We start from the raw sequence: 13,903 nt of genomic DNA, 5'->3' as shown, positions 1-13,903 counted from the left end.
GGAAACTAACCGCGAGTAATAAAGAAAATATAACGCGCACCATAGGAAGTACGTTATCGGACTCCTGTAAATGTGGAGCAGGTTTCTCAGGGTTTTCTTTTTTCTTTTTTTTCTTTTAGGGAGGGGGGGTGCAGTACACTTTTGTGAACAAATACAAAAACAGCGCACAGCCCAGGAAAAATAACTTCTCCGGGCAACTATCTACACGTTTACCTTTTTGTTTGCCTAGCACACGTTCTTTTTCCATTCCATCCCTTCTGTAAGCCCCTTTTGTCAGCCTTACGAATAGTTAGCTCATGGAGGAAAGTTAAAGAATAATGCTTGACGCTTGAGTTAGCGCAGCAATTGCAACCAAAATATGTAAAAATCATAAACCCAGATTTATTTTCGTTTTTGTATTAGTGGATGAGCTATCACCTGCGTGTGATTGACGGATGCGTCCAGCGCTTCCACTGCGAGTTCTTGCTGTCCCTGGCTGCCGAGCAAGGAAAAAGCAGCGAGCCCTTCTCGAAGCACATGGTCACTGAACACCGGCACCATAGAGTGAATGTCATCAAGGCGTTTGAGATGGGGAGAACACGGGAGGTACAGGTGGTCGCTGCTCCACTGGACGTGTTGCGCACGCGCGCGGGAAACGGTTCTGTCACGCCTACACAGTTCCTGCCTCGCAGCTCTCTTTTTATCCGGGGGAAGACGAAGACCACTACGCGGTGCTGATCGGCTGTTGACCTCAGGAAGGAAAGATTACCCGCGACCAGAACTTCTCTTTCCTACGGACGTCGGCTTCTCGGTGTGAGGTTGAAGGGCTGTTGGGTGTCCTCTCTAGCTGCCCACCGCTGACCCTTCTTTCCGTACCGGCGGTCGGTTCCACCTCGGCCTCAGCCGTCTGAGAACACCTGCCACCGTCTGCCAGTTCCTCTTGACGTCCGGCACCCTTTGAGCGGAATCGGAAAAAGGGGCAGTGCTGTCGCCCGGCGTCGGCACCGACGCTTTCTGTGGCGTGAGCTTTGCCGGCACAATCGCCGCGGTTCTCTCGGATGGCCTGCGGTGACGCCGACGGAGAGGAGTGGATGTCGACTTTCTTCTGCTTGTTGCCTTGCGGCAGGCTCCACGTGAAACCGAAAAACGAGGATTTACTGCCGGCTGCCGGCTTACTCGCGTCCGTTTCTGTTCCGAGTGAAGAGGAGCCCCTGCGCTCCGTGCTGCTAACCGCGCTGTGACGAGCCGAGCCGTCTCCAGTGAGCCCCGTTGTCGAAGAAGCCGGTGGCACCGGTGGAGTTTGGAGGTTTTCTGCAATCGTGACGTTACCGCTGTCAGTGGCGTCTGGATTAGCTTGGCTGTAGGTGGCTTCGTGGAGTGCCGCTAGCAAAGATTCGTCGTCATTCTTTTTCCGCTGCTGAGTGCCTGTCGCGTCGACATCGGCGTCGGTGCAGTTTAACCGGCTCTTGATGAAAAGACCAATCTGCAAGGTAATGAAGAAAATGACCAGCGGGGTTTTAGCAATGCCTAAAGAAGAGTAAATGATATATATATTTATTCTGGCTCTAAAACTACATATTTATTTATATATTTATTTCGACTAATTTGAACATCACCTACAATTCTGGGAAACTTTTAAATGAAAGAAATGTGCAGCATCAAAGGTATGATGCTGCGCCATTAGCACTCGCTTTGTTCTTTCCTGCTCTCTTCTATTAAGTCTGTTTCGATGTCACGCTAATATGTACCCCCTAGACAGCAAAAGCAAACCGGAGACTAATACTTGATTAACCTCCTTGCCTTTCCTCTTCATCTCTCTCTCTCTCTCTCTCTCTCTCTCTCTCTCTTGAGTCTTTTCCTTAATCTCAAAACCTATATGTCATACTTCAGTTACCCAATGACTTCATCAGAACGGTGTCAACCACAGCATCTTGCTATGCGGTAACTGTTACATTCTTACCGATATCTTTATTCTGAGTCTTTTTTTTACATTTACAGTAGTCGATTTTTGTAAGAGATACATGACACTACATTCAGTGATACTGAGTTACAAGGCTGACGATGTGGGCTTGTTGGTACATTAGGTGATTGAACGCGAGGAAACACGAGGTCAAAAGAAGGCACATAAGCAAAAAATACGGCAAACCGCCTGTGTATCGAATGCGCCTTCTTTCGTCCTCGTGTTTCCGTGCTCTCAACGACCTTTAGTCATTTACAAGTAAGGGAATAGCGACTAGAGCAATGTGAAGCAGAGACTATTTGCCGCTTCTTAGTACAGTACTGCGTGCGTGTCGTTCCCCTACCTCGTCGACGTCGAAAGATGGCGACGTGACGGCTGAGGTGCGGCGGACGGGTGACGAGGATGGAGACAACAGCATGCTGTCGTCAGCCGGCTGTTCTCCCACTGCCATCGGCTGGGCTTCTGCGTTCGGCCGGGACGCCATGACGACCAGGTAGCAGCGAAGAGGAAAGTCGCCCACGTCGAGGTTATCCTCGAAAACGTAATCTTTTTTGGTAAGGTGGCTGCGGGCAAAGGGGATGACCAAATGTCAGTGACGTAACAGTGTGGCAGTGCGCAATTAATGAAGTAACTTTGCGTGTTTCCTGTGTAGTCCCGGCGTATAGCATAGTTATTATCTGGCACATGGAGCAGCACGTCAGGCGATCAGCGAGGATGCCATTTCCAACCTCTCAATAAATGTTGTATCTATCTGCATTTTACGAAGCGTACGAACCACTCACGCAGGAAGATGGGGTCTTTTTTCTCATCTTGAAATTAAGCTACAGATTTTAATCGTTCAGCTTTTAAGGCATATTCTAACATAACAACACTACATGCGTCCAAAATTACATCTTTCTTATCTGACAGACTTGGAGGATCGCGCAACAGATTCAAATCAGATTCAATAGAATGTTGTCGCGAGTTTTAATACCGAAACACACGCTTAATCGTTGCATAAAATGAAAATGAAGACTAATGTGCGCATATACATTTATTTGTAAGTGGTTTATTTAACCGCTTCAGGATTGTCTCGCTTCAACTACGTTCCATCATAGGAGTTGGATCTGCATAACTTTTTTGGGTGTGCTATGGGGCTAGGTATATCATGGATACAAATTGAGTAGTGATGTCCCAGGAGAAACGTCATGGCCGTCGCAATCACTGCAAGCTAATACTTTCTTTTTTATTTCTTATAATGCAATTCTTGCATATCTGAGAGAGAGCATGATTCGCGTTTTGTTACAATGCAACAGACTATTATTACGCACAGCAAAACAAGAATAACTGCTCCGCAACTATAAGAGTAAAAATTCGCTGGATGTATTCCATGCCCTTGTATGTGCATCACATATTTAAGAGCCATGGCGTATCCGGTACCGTATTAGCGCATCATCATGTCCTTACGTCAGGTCAATAAGAAAAATTAACTTCGCTTCGTCGTTCCGCTGCCTCGTCTCAGAAGAAAGAGGCGTACACTGAATCCTCTATTCAAAAGCACCAAAAGTGACACAGTTCATTCAATATGCAATATATAATCGGGTCTTTAAGCAGCCTGAAGCAAGCTAAATGTGCAATTTTATTCAATATGTGGTCGCATTTTTTCTTGAATAAAGAAAGAAAAAAAAGAGAGAAAGTGAGCCGGAAGACCTAATCAGTTGAGCATGGCAGCTTGAGTGCTTCCTTTGCTGCAAAGTTGTTTCTATGTAAGGCTCGGAAAGAAATAGCAATGTACGAGAACGCAAAGTGTGAGCTGTGGCACGTAGACTTAAGGAAATGTTCGCTTTGAGTTGCCCTTACACATCACCTTCCTAGGTGTTGTCTCACCATACCCCACAGGCGCCTGCAGGGGTATTCTTAAGGAACATGGATGGCTTCAGTCCGGTGTGTGTGTGAAAACTTTTATTGTACTGAGGTCCGGAGGCTCGACTTCTCAAGCCAAGGCGGGCCGCTCCCACGTTGGCACTGTCAGGCCAAGCCTTTCAGCGACATCATGGGCCCTCTGGACTGCCCTTAGTTGGTCCTGAAACAATGGGCTTTGAATCCTTTTCTCCCACTGTGTCCATTCTTCAACGAGGTTGGGGAGAGTCGCGGGACACCCCGCCAGCATATGTCTGATTCCAATGATGCCATTACAATCATTGCATTCCATCTTAATCTCCCTCTCTGGATATATTTTATTAATGGTGTACGGTGTGGGATATGTACCCGTTTGCAATAAGCGCAGTGAGACTGCCTGAGCCCTGTTCAGTTTTGAATGTGGCAATGGGAATTGTCTGCGTCCTAAATAGTAATGTTTGGTAACATCATTGTATGTTAATAAATGATCTCTGGATTCCCTCGCTTGATGGTGAACGGCTCGGTTGTGACTGTCACGGTTAGCAAGTCCTCGTGCCAAGTCATGAGCAACCTCATTGAGGTTGACCCGAGTCTCGTCCACTTTCCCCATATGCGCAGGAAACCATCGGATTTCAGTTGTCATAATCACAATGTTTTCAAAAAGTTTAGCTGCAACTCCAGCTACGTAGCCTTTATCAAAACACTTTACAGCGGTTTTCGAATCACTGTAAATGAAGGCCCACTTATTACTCCTGATGGCTAGAGCAATTGCCGCTTGTTCCGCCACCGTGGGGTCCTTGGTAAAAATTGTGAGAGCGTCTTGCACCTTCCCTTGATAATTTGATACAATGGCCGTATAGGCTTCTTTACCGTTCACCCAGGCGGCATCAACTATAGCTGCCAGTTGGTTCTGCTGCTCTATTTCCTTCAAGAGTGCTTTAGCTCTTGCCTTTCTCCTTTCGACATTATATTCTGGATGCATGTTTCTGGGGAGAGGGTTGGTTCTGATCTTGCTCCTAACTTCAGTCATTAATTCTACTTCAGCCTCTATTGGACTCCTCGATGTATTCAGTTCTGCACCTATTGCCTGTAATATGTTCCTGCCAGCTCGTGACTTTGTCAATCTTTCGTGCTGCGCTAGCTGTTGGGCCTCCGCAATTTCTTGCATTGTATTGTGCACCCCTAGACTCATGAGTTTGTCGGTTGCAGCGTTACTGGGTATACCTAGGGCTACTTTAACGAGCTTCCTGAGCATCACATTAAGTTTGTTAAGTTCTGCCTGCTTCCATATGAATAATCCAGCCACATAAGTGAAGTGACATAGAGCAAAGGCATGAATTATCCTCAAAGCGCTGTCTTCTCCCAGGCCTCTGTGTCTATTGGTAATTCTCCTTAGTAACCTAATGACCTCATCTGTTTTATTCGAGATATGTTGTATTGTTCTGTAGTTAGTATTGTTTCCGTCTATGTGATACCCAAGAACCTTGATTTTTTCCACTAGCCTGATTGCGGATCCTTCATGAGTATATAAGCACACTCTTGGCTCATCTTCCGGAATGTAACCTCTTGGTTTACGACCTTTTCTGCAATGTTTAATGACTAAGAGTTCTGATTTGGCTGCCGAGCATTTCAACCCCATGGCTTTCAGTGTGTTCTCTACAACGTATAAACTTTCCTGTAATCTGTTCTCTGTCTGTCCTATATTGCCCTTGGCACTCCATATGGTTATGTCGTCGGCATATATCACATAACGTATACCCTCAATTTTCTCCAGATTTCTTGCAACCTTGGACATTGCTAAATTTAATAGCATGGGTGAGAGCACAGCCCCTTGTGGAGTGCCCCTATTTCCCAAATTCTTAGCTTCTGATTTAAGCTCACCCAGCATGAGTTGTGCAGTTCTATTTCTAAGAAAGTCCCTAATCATGTTAAAGAGTCTCTTACCCAAACCCATCTCCGAGAGAACGTCAAGTAGTGCCTTATGCTTTATACGATCAAAAGCTTTTTCCACATCCAATCCCAAAAGAGCTTTCGTATGCGCTGGGCTAGCCTTTATAAGTTGATGTTTGATCAGCAGCATAGCATCCTGAGTTGATAGCCCTGGACGAAAGCCGATCAAGTTGTATGGGAGGATCTCGTTCTGCTCAACGTATTTCGTGAGTCGATTTAGGATGACATGTTCCATAGCTTTGCCTAGACATGACGTTAAGGAAATAGGACGGAGGTTGTCTAGAGTGAGTTGTTTGCCTGGCTTTGGTATGAGGATAGTATTGGCCACCCTCCATTCCTCTGAGTATACCCCTTTTCTCCAACATTCATTGAAGTGTTCAGTTAGATAATAGATTGATGCATCATCTAGATTTCTTAACATCTTGTTAGTTATTCCGTCAGGTCCAGCCGCCGATCTACCATTAAGACTGTGAAGAGCGCCCCTCACTTCACTCTCAGTGAAGTCCCGGTCAAGTTCTTCACATATGCCTCCCGTATACTCGGGGCTCTCCTCTGCTTCGTTTGGTTGTTTAAGCGGGAGATATTTGGCTGCGAGACTATCCATGATATCTTTCTCTGTTTTATCTTGGCTTTCCTGAAGAACCAACTTAGCTATAGCTGTTCTCTTGCTTGTCCTTGTTTCATTCTCGTTGAGCAAATGTTTGAGGAGGTTCCAGCTACCTCCATGTTTGAGTCTACCATCAGCCGAATTACAGATCTCATCCCACTGTTGCTTCACGAGGGTCTTCGAATGATCATCAATTTCTCTGTTTAATTGCGCTATTTTTTTTCTTAGCCTTCTGTTAAGTCTCTGCGTTTTCCATCTCTGTAATATAGCCTGTTTGGCCTCAATCAGATGCGCCAGTCTGCTGTCCATAGCTTCAATATTTTCCTCTGTCCTGATTTCTTTAGTGGCCTCCTTGACGTCCTCTCTGAGCTGGATGACCCATGTCTGAAGGGGCTCCTGCTCGGCATGTGGAGGCCCCACTGTCCCTCTGTTCGCCCTAATTTTTCTGAAGTGATCCCAATCAGTGAATTTGAAGATTTTTGTTTCCTGTCTCGGTAAGCGTATGGTTATGTGTATGATGTAATGATCGCTTCCGAGATCCAAGTTTGAATTTTCCCAATTAGCTCCTCTTGAATTGTTCACAAAAGTAAGATCTGGTGTGGAGTCCCTGCTTGTGGAAGTGCCACAACGGGTGGGATACGCAGGATCAGTAATCAAGCATAATCCCAGATCCATGGCAAGACTCCATAGCTCCTCTCCCTTCTTTGTGTTCCAAGCGTATCCCCATGTATGATAGGGAGCATTAAAGTCCCCTCCAATAATGAGAGGGGAGTTTTTGGCAACCGAAAGCACCTTGTTGAAGAGTGCTCTAAACCTTTGTCTCATGTCGTTAGGACTGCTGTAAATATTCAAGCAGAAAATGCTTTGCGTCTTACCTCTATTTCTTTTAAGTATAATCTCAACTAGAATAAATTCAAACCTGGAATGTCTAAGGTGAATCTCATGCTCAATGTACGGCAACTTTTTGTCAATGAGGGTCGCCAACCCCCTCCCCATTCTTTTGTCTCTACATATAACTTTGTACCCAGTGAGCATAATTTCGTCCGCTAAGGTTTCCTGCAGCATAATTACCTTTGGCCTGGCCTCAGAGGACCTGATCACCTGTTGCAGTGCTGCTTTTTTGTGTTGGAACCCACGACAATTCCATTGGCACACGTTAAATCCATGATTACTGTCCATTGTTATTAGGTGAGGATGCCTTTCTATTACCTGCTATTTTCCTCTTTGTGATGGCCCCCGACAATCCAGGAATGGACTTTATACTATCCGCCTCCGATGGCAGATACTCATCGTCGTCATCCCCTCGCGCCTCCATTTTCCTAAGTCATTTCTCTGCCGTTAGCCTCCATTTCCACAATTTGTCCACTTTAAAGTTGGTCGTTTCCACTGTCTCTCTTAACGCTTTAATTGCCTCTTTTATTTCACTGAGGGCTGAGAAGACTGAATCACCCTCGGAACTCACCGCTCTCTTTTTAGGGGCAGGGGAGCTGGATTCCCCTGGATCATTGCTTTTGCTCACAGGTCTATCTATCTCTACACTAGCAGGGCTTGACTGCTCTTTTTTACGAAGCTCTACTACCTGCCTGGTCAATTCTTCATTAGCTTTTCTTAAAGAGGCTACTTCTTTAATTAATTGCTCTATTCTGGCATCATTGTCATCACCCACAGCCGCCGAGGCACCCCCAGCAACCCTCGCCATACCTTTGACTTTGTCAGCCCAGGTGGTTCCTGGCGTCGTCTTCTCGCCAGGGATTGAGTCTCTTTGCACGAAGCGCACCTGCGCGTCCCTTGACTTGGAGCGCCTTCTCTCCCTGGATAGCGAACGATGCCTGGATCTGGTGCGACTCCTGGAGCGCGAGTGCTCCCTGTCCTCGGGGCGATGATTGGGCGCCAGCTGATGCGCCTCCGACTGCGCTCTTGTTGACGACCGAGTCCTGTTGCGCTCTCTTCGACGGAGTCGTACGACGTAAGGGACTTGAAATCTTTTCTTACAAAATTTGTCGCCGGTAGGGTGATCGCCGTCACAAAATTTACACCTAGGTACACACACATGTTCATCTCCTGGGTTGCGAGTTCCACAACCTCTGCACTGAACAAAGTCAGGTGTTGGACACACATCAGAGCGGTGCCCGACCCTTCCGCAGGTGAAGCAGACGTCGAATTGCTTCCTGTAAAGGTAGCATCTCACTAGTGTGGATCCATACCTGACAAAATTGGGCACTTTGAGTCCATCGAAAAGTACTATGACCGATTCCGACGTCTTGATGCGCTTAGCAGCCAGGGCAAGCGGGTTCAAGTCATGCACGATATTTCTTGTTATCATAGCTTGGGAGTCTCTGATGTCCACTCTTCGGATGACGCCTTTGCATGTGGCATGTGGTGCCGCTTCGTATGCATTTACCTCGTATTCCGCTGCCATGATCTTGAAAGACTTGATTCTGACGTACTTCGCAGCATGTTCTGGCTTAGGTGTGCTGACTACGATGATATTTTGAGTGAAGTTTGGGCAGACAACGTCTTCACGGGCCTCGTCTTCCGTTAGGCCGGACGCCTCAATGACTGCAGAACCAATCGTGGCGGTGCTCACCTTGTTCAAATTGAGCCCTCCTCGAGGCCGTATAATGATCTTGCTGTGCTCCTCAGGCAGTTGAGGCATTCTCGAAGCTCTGATAACCCGATTCTTAATCATTCCACCGACGGCGGTTTTCTTGGCGCCATGATCTCGCTGACTGCGTGGCAATGTGCTCTCCTCATCCACAGCCTTTGTGCTAGCTCGTGATCTTCGGCCAGCCACGACTTGCCAGCCGAAGTCTTCCTGAGCATTGTTTCTTTCATTTCCAGAAAAATCATCTTCCATGCTTGTACCCGCCATGCCTGCGGGCAGGTGGGCTTACTAGGCCCAACAAGGGCCCTACTCCTCACTGAGCTTAGCTCCGCTAAGCTCAAGTCGGCGTCTAGGAGCAGAAAAGGTTCTGTAAAATTGTGAAAATAGGAGCCCCACCTCGAATCTTGGTGTCAGTCGATTCGCCGTCGCTTCGTGGATCCAGTGGTATGCTTCTTTTCGTTGTACTCTCAAAATTGGCGAGCGGAGCATGGAAAAAGAAACGGAGCCGATGCTTCCACGTCTGCACTGCTCGGCGCTTCTTCTTCTTCCCGCTTCAGTCCGGTGCGTGTTTGCTGAAAAGGCTTCAGTCCGGTGCCTTTTCAGCAAACACGCTAAGGACGCAGTTTCCTGCCATTTCAGTATTAGTTTCAATGGAAGGCTCAAGTATCTGAATGCACACAATCAGAAAAAGAGAAGCGTAAAGCACCGACTTTATCTAAGTAAAAGAATAAATTTCTGGAGCACTGAATGAAAGTATTGTAGCAATCCGATCTCCAAGATGAACCGGTATAGTTCCAAGCAGTCGCCGTCTGCTTTCTGCTTTATGCGTTTCGTGCTCAGACCGGCGCGCAAGCATTAGATCAACATTAAGCACTTAGGTAAAGTTAGAAGCAAAGAAACATGCGACGTGTTTGTGCGCCCTTGCACTCGGAACTTCAAAAAAATAAAGGCGGTAATGCCTCGCGAGTAAGACCGCATCGATGGGGAGAGCTTGTCACACGCTTTCCGAGAGCAAACCAGCGCCCTTTAGAGCTGTCCGTCCAGATGCCAAGCTGTCCGTCCAGATTCCAAACAGGCCAGGCCCTCTTTTCCTACTGCTGGAAGTTGCCCGGTCAGCTTAACTCGATAGAAATCGCTTCTTCTGCTCTGCGCTAAGGGCAGGCAAGTCGGGAGGCACGCTTTCGCGAATGCAGCTTTGCATGTGTCTTCCCTTATCCAGTCACACGTCGCCAACTTGGTTTACTCCTCCAGCCCGATGGCAACATTGACCGAACTGGAGCGGTCGCATCACTCCTTAGAACTTTCAGCGCTCTCGGCGTAAAGGCCAGTCAGAAATTACTTCATACACTTATTCAATTACATTTTACTTCGTCAAAAAGAAGTGGGCGGGACTTAAAGTGGTAGCAGCGACTTCACACAGGTCCTGACTCCAAATTACATGGCACTACAGCTACCGCGCAGAATGAACACCGTTCACTAATACTTGGAACACTTATCGCAGTCAATATGCTTACAAGAACGTGGCTTTACAGTGCATAGACAAATCGAAAACAAAAAAAGAAAATTCTTACGCGAATAATACAGTATGAGAGCACTTCTATTCTAGAACAGTTTGTCCCGACAAAAATTCCTAATGGCTTCAGTAGAATCGCACAGAAGATCAAAATCCTCATTGAATTATTTAGTCATCCGAAAAAGCATTGTTTAACGTTATTATTGTGTATAACCGAATACTCTGGGGGGTCGCCAGCAAGCTCGTTAACCCACCAGACACCGTAAAGAAAGAGAGAAGTGTGTTTGTTTAGAGTTGGTTATCTCGGGCTCAGGGTTGATTCTCTGGTTACCCGCTGGTGTGGCTCCGTGGATACGCAACTTCGCCGCTTAGCATCAGGTCGCGGGTTCGATGCCCAGTTGCAGCGGCCGCATTCCTATGCGGGCGGAACGCAATAATGTATGTCCACCACACTCTCAGTGAAACGTACAATACCGAAGATCGTCAAAATTATTCCGGAGCATTCCATTATATGCATCCCCCATAACCCGCTGCATCAGCTTCTGAACGCTGAACCCCACTATTTTGTTACGGCTTGTCTCTTTATTCTCAGCAAGCTTGCTTTTTATTTCCCCGCCGCACTTCGCTTTCACGTCGTACTGGAATTGGAATAACCGGATCCCCTCGTAAGCAATTTATTGCGATAGCAATTGTATGGACACTCCAGACGCATGGTTGCCGTCGGCGTCGCCGTTGCCGTGATGTTCGGCATAAAGTCCAAGTGCGATGACACCGCCGCCACGCGTCGCATGCTGTATGTGCGAGTGAAATCACGCGAGGGAAGCCTATGATCGCCGCTCAATGTGGCGCGCGCGAAGGAAGAAAGCAGAGAGCAAACGCGCAGCTTTCCGTCGCGCGAAAGGCTGTGGGGGATGGGAGGGGGGGGGGATCGGCGCTGTGTTTCGGCAACAACTGCGCATTTCGCCACCGGGCGCAAGAGGAACTGATTATCGCGGCTCAATCTCGCGCAAGCGGAGAGGCATAGCGGGAGGGAGGGGGGGGGACGACTTCGACTTCGCCAACAAATGAGTACTTTGCACGGCCGCACGCGGTTGCGCACGCCGTATCTTGAGAGTCATCTGCAGATGGCGCATGGCTTTGTGCACGCTGTCTTTTCGCCGCTCTTGCGCTGAAGCGATAGACTGCACGGAGGTAACTTCGCTCGCTGCTGCTGCCGCGTTTGCTTACACCAGCGTTTTGACAGCGAGTATCCGCGCTCATCGAGTGTGATGTGTTCATGTTTGCTCGTGCGCGCTGACACCATGCATGTTAACTCTAATCAGTAAGCGAATGTTTCTAAGTTTATACGGCCGATAAAACTACTCTCCCTACTTCGTGTAGCTGTACAATAATTTGCTATCACGGAAGGAAGGAAGGAAGGAAAAAGTGGAGAAGGAAAGGTAGGGAGGTTAACCAGTTAAGCTTAACCGGTTTGCTACCCTACACATGGGAGATGGATGGGGAAGATTAAAGATGGGGAAGGGGGAGAGGGAGAGAGAGCACATAACACAGCACACACACATCGTCCGTTAGAGTCCATCAATCTGGCATGGTACGTGACATCACTCTCACAGCCGCTTGTCCAATCCCGTCTCTTTCAAAAACCGAAGTATTCCCTTTGTCGCCTTCACCTGCGATGCCTTCTGTCGGCGGCATGTGAAAATCGTGTCGAGGGACAATGGTCTACTGTCAAGGTTCGCTAGAACAGATGCCAGGGACTGTCGTTGAACATTATATTCAGGACAGTCGCACATAATATGTTCCAGCGTCTCCTCGCAAAGGCAGGCATTACAGAGAGCGTTGTCGGCCATTCCAATGCGGAAGGAGTAAGATTTCGTGAAAGCCACCCCTAGCCATAAGCGATAAAGCAGAGTCGCCTCTCTTCGGCGGAGTCCAGTTGGCATATAGAGATGCATCAAAGAGGGCAGATGGTATTGACGGTTGCTCTGGTTTGTCTGGCTGTTTGGTGTGCACCATAGAGATAGCGTGATCTCCTGTGCAATCACAATCACAATCATGCTATCATCACACAATCACACAATCACAATCAATGCTATGCCTTGCGGGCGAAAATACCTTGTTTTTTAGTTCATGATATTTAGGAGATGTTCGCTCCTTTAAGCGGCACCGGCTAGGCCTTTCGGCATAGAACAAGTATATACTCGACCTGCTGCTCCTTTAAGAAATAGTCCCTCCTGATCTGGCCCCCAAGACAATAAAACAAAAGCTGAATCTGGGGCACCAATTATTAGAACGCTCGCAAATTCTGTGAGTAGCCATAAAGACTGAGGGAGGAAGACGACGGCAGAGAATTAGTGATGACGACAACTGTTTGCTCTGTTGATGAGTTTAATTTAGCAAGCTAGTACCACTGCTAACATTTCTACCGAAAAGACTGGTACAAATATTGGAAGGCGAAGAGCAAACCACCGGCAGAGAACACAGAAGAATATTCCAGACATGGCTTAACGAGGCGCACATCGCAGTAACAACATTGATCCGTATGTTCATAAAGTAATAAAATCTGGATAATTAATAATATTAATGAATAATAATAAATAATAATCGATAATGTTCATAAAGTCTGGAAAGACAATGAATAACATATTGTAGAGTGTGAATTTCTCATTACTTCGTTATATTCCTTTTAATAATCTCGAATTACTAGAATTATTATTGCATTAAACAGAAGGCACCGACATCTTGTCATAACATAGCCTTTACATTTTTCGTCTTCCTATATAAAATAAATTATTGCCCAGCGTGTATTTCATGCACAATAAGCTGCATTCGTTTCATTTTACTACAAAAGGAAATGGTCCTGCACCTTGCTGAATGCACAAACTTGCATACCGCATCAGTGGTTACATCTCTGGCAGTGTTTAATTTTTTTTATTTAAGTAAACCGTTTTAATACACCAGAATTTGCCATCCGCTGCTGTGGCACGCATGCACCAGGGGTCACTTCTATTTGCCTTAAGGCAACTGCCCATCCGCAGATGCTACTTTGCCGACACGGGTCATGGCCTTCTAAAGCATTCCTTTTTTTTTTGGTAACTGAGGGGCTCAATACAATAGGACGGCTTGTAAAACTCCTAAAAGTACAGTACCACGCAAAACAAGACTTAGTACGTCTTCTCATGCATGAATTCAGGCCTGTTCTCGTCTCAATGACTTTTCTTTGTAACCTAGCGTCTGTAAGGCCGTTTTCAATACCGTCTCTGAACCCGGCGAGCTACCTTTGCAGCTTCGCAGGTTTAAAGACACCGATACACGCGATTTTATAGAAGGCAACCTAAAAACAAAAATTTTGAAAGAAAAGAATGCAGATGCGCGAGGTAATTTCACGCGGCGCTGCGGACGATTCGTGCT

The 13,903-nt window shown here is 46.9% G+C and overlaps 2 protein-coding genes across 2 annotated transcripts in view; one reads left to right on the top strand and one right to left on the bottom strand.

Annotated features, from left to right (window-relative positions):
• The window catches only part of LOC139057709 (uncharacterized), a 531,286-nt gene that overhangs the window by 356,916 nt on the left and 160,467 nt on the right, over positions 1-13,903 (top strand). The gene's annotated exons all lie outside the window — the stretch shown is intronic.
• The window catches only part of LOC135914320 (guanylate cyclase soluble subunit beta-1-like), a 112,513-nt gene that overhangs the window by 783 nt on the left and 97,827 nt on the right, over positions 1-13,903 (bottom strand). The window contains exons 11-12 of the mRNA XM_070535576.1: positions 2,283-2,502; positions 418-1,462 (exon numbers count right to left, since the gene is read on the bottom strand). Of these exons, the coding sequence (XP_070391677.1) occupies positions 731-1,462; positions 2,283-2,502 (952 nt within the window). The 3' untranslated portion in view covers positions 418-730. The remainder of the gene's footprint in view (positions 1-417; positions 1,463-2,282; positions 2,503-13,903) is intronic.

Source organism: Dermacentor albipictus, chromosome 3 (genome assembly GCF_038994185.2).
Source record: "Dermacentor albipictus isolate Rhodes 1998 colony chromosome 3, USDA_Dalb.pri_finalv2, whole genome shotgun sequence".
Taxonomy (NCBI): Eukaryota; Metazoa; Arthropoda; class Arachnida; order Ixodida; family Ixodidae; genus Dermacentor; species Dermacentor albipictus.
Note: the sequence above shows the minus strand (reverse complement) of the source record. Positions and strands in the feature narration are given on the sequence as shown.